General features: G+C 39.9%; 1 protein-coding gene across 1 annotated transcript; it reads right to left on the bottom strand.

Moving 5' to 3' along the window:
* Positions 1-766: 766 nt before the first annotated feature.
* On the bottom strand, positions 767-1,255 carry LOC111890899 (WUSCHEL-related homeobox 3-like). Its single transcript, XM_023886968.1, has one exon. The coding sequence runs from the start codon at positions 1,253-1,255 to the stop codon at positions 767-769; it is 489 nt and encodes a 162-aa protein (XP_023742736.1).
* Positions 1,256-2,198: the final 943 nt, after the last annotated feature.

Genomic DNA, 2,198 nt, shown 5'->3' with positions numbered 1-2,198 from the left:
TATGTAAAGAAACCATACTAAAGGAAGAAATAAAGGGAAGAATAATAAAGACCAATAATCATACTTTAAAGTTTCAACAAAACAGTTGTTAAATGAGTCTGATTATTCTTCCTTTATCCCATTAAGTTCAACTAAACTCAGGCCCACAATCGTTAATCTTAAGTGAGTGTTAAAGGTATGTATAGATCTATACGTGGTTGACACCCCCACATGCGATTGCTAGCTACAACCCCGGCGGGCATAAATTTATAGTCTTTTGATGCTTGATGAAGAGTCGTGGCGAGGGAAATATTAAGTCATATAGCTTGATTATAGGAACTCATTGTAACATTTTCCACCAACCTTAATGAATTAAACTACCTAGAGGGGAACGCCTTGAAAGTAGTCATAGTATGAAAAGGATAAGAAAAAGGGATAAAAAAAATCTATAAAAGGGAAAATTATAGGATAAGTACGAAAGGAGTTATTTATCATAGAAGATATAAAGAATATGAATCTTTTAAAATAATAAATGATAAAACTATTCTAAAAGTATAGAACCATCAAACATGTGAACTCACTAACATTACATTGACATTTTGAAACCTATGTATTCTCAAGGAAATGAGTATCGGAGGCAGTGGATTGTTGAAGGAAGTCAACAAATGGATGAAGGAAGTCTTATTTGTTAAGTTTAATATTAGAGAGTGTGCTTGGCTATCAAACAAGGTAACCTGTTATTAGTAATAAATAAATGAAATGTTTGTGTTATATTTATGTGTATTGTTCATTGTACCCGCCTCCAAATCCAACATCCTAACTTTGCATGGCCTGATGTTTTTGCCGCCTGTAGAGGGCGTGACAGTGGTGGTAGTGGTAATGGTGGCGATAGTGACGGTGATGACAGTTGGTTGTGGTGTGGTGGTGACAATAGTGATGATGGTAGTGGAGGTAGTGGCGAGTGATGGTGGTGGTGGTGGTGGTGGAGATGGTGGAGGTAATGGTAGTAGCTGGTAATGGCGGTGGTGGTGGTGGGTAATGGCAATGGAGGTGGTAGCAGTGGTAGTAGTGGTGGTGGTGGCGCGTGATTGTGGTGGTGGTGGTACTGGCGGAAATGGTAATGATTAGTGATGATAGTGGTGGTAGTTGGCGGTGGCAGTGGTGGTTGGTGGTCAGTAGCAGTAGTGATGGGTGTTGATTTTTTGGTAAATAAAAGGCGGATGGGGGGTATTTTTGTAATCTGCCACTTTCCTTGATGAGAAGGAATGTTTTCCATTTAACTTTGGAAGGAATCCACCTTCCTCCATATGGTGGAAAATTTATTTAATTTAGGAATCTCTTTCCCCCCTCTAAGTCCAACAAAAAACATGAATTTGAGGGAATTGGAATCCTTTTCCCTCGAATTCCATTCCTTTCCTGCTAACCAAACACACCCTTAGCTTGAGGATGCTTGGTCTAGGGATGGATATCCAACATGTCCCATGTAGAGAGTCTTAGGATACATTGTACTATCTACTACATAATTATAACTAGAAATTATTTGTATTATTGATTCTCATTCTATCTCTCATAAACATATATCATGTTTGATGTCTTATGCAAGATTATTGGAGATCCATGAAGGACATTTGAATATGGATGACACTTCCCTTACCAGAGGATGATTAGGTGGTACCACATACATCATATATGGAGGATAAGTATGATCCAACGATTTCGTGACCACCTACACCTCTATTTGTGGAGGAGGAGCCCTTCGAGGAGGAGGAACCCATCAAAGATGAGGAGTCACTTGAGGAAGTGAATAACGAGAATCCAACTAATAGTTCTCCATACCCTAACTCATCATCTACTGATGACCCCACAAATCATGATGTGGCGGAGGTCTAGGCAGATGATGACACCATCAGATAGTGTGACTCAGAGCCCTTATCGCCAGTGGAGGTTTTATCATCCATACCATTGCCTTCTCACATGTCATTCAGAATTCATATCATCGGTACAAAATGAAAGAATACCCCTAGGAAATCCACTCCCATACCCTCCTAGAAGAGATTAGTATCACCTCCATTATCATTTAGAGTCTCGAAAAGGCCATTCCCTGCCCATAGATGGACTCCTAAGGTTGATGAGTGGATTGAGGAGGACATCAATGGAGTTTATGAGGTAGGTGAATCATCTCGGGCCCCATTACAAGATCCCATCCTAGAGTCTCTGAA

The sequence above is a fragment of the Lactuca sativa genome, chromosome 1 (genome assembly GCF_002870075.4).
Source record: "Lactuca sativa cultivar Salinas chromosome 1, Lsat_Salinas_v11, whole genome shotgun sequence".
In the NCBI taxonomy this organism is placed as follows: domain Eukaryota; kingdom Viridiplantae; phylum Streptophyta; class Magnoliopsida; order Asterales; family Asteraceae; genus Lactuca; species Lactuca sativa.
Note: the sequence above shows the minus strand (reverse complement) of the source record. Positions and strands in the feature narration are given on the sequence as shown.

What these genes read in the sequence shown, in the direction of transcription:
- LOC111890899 (XM_023886968.1), bottom strand. Translation starts at nt 1,255, where the DNA reads ATGGAAAACATTCCTTCTCATCAAGGAAAGTGGCAGATTACAAAAATA.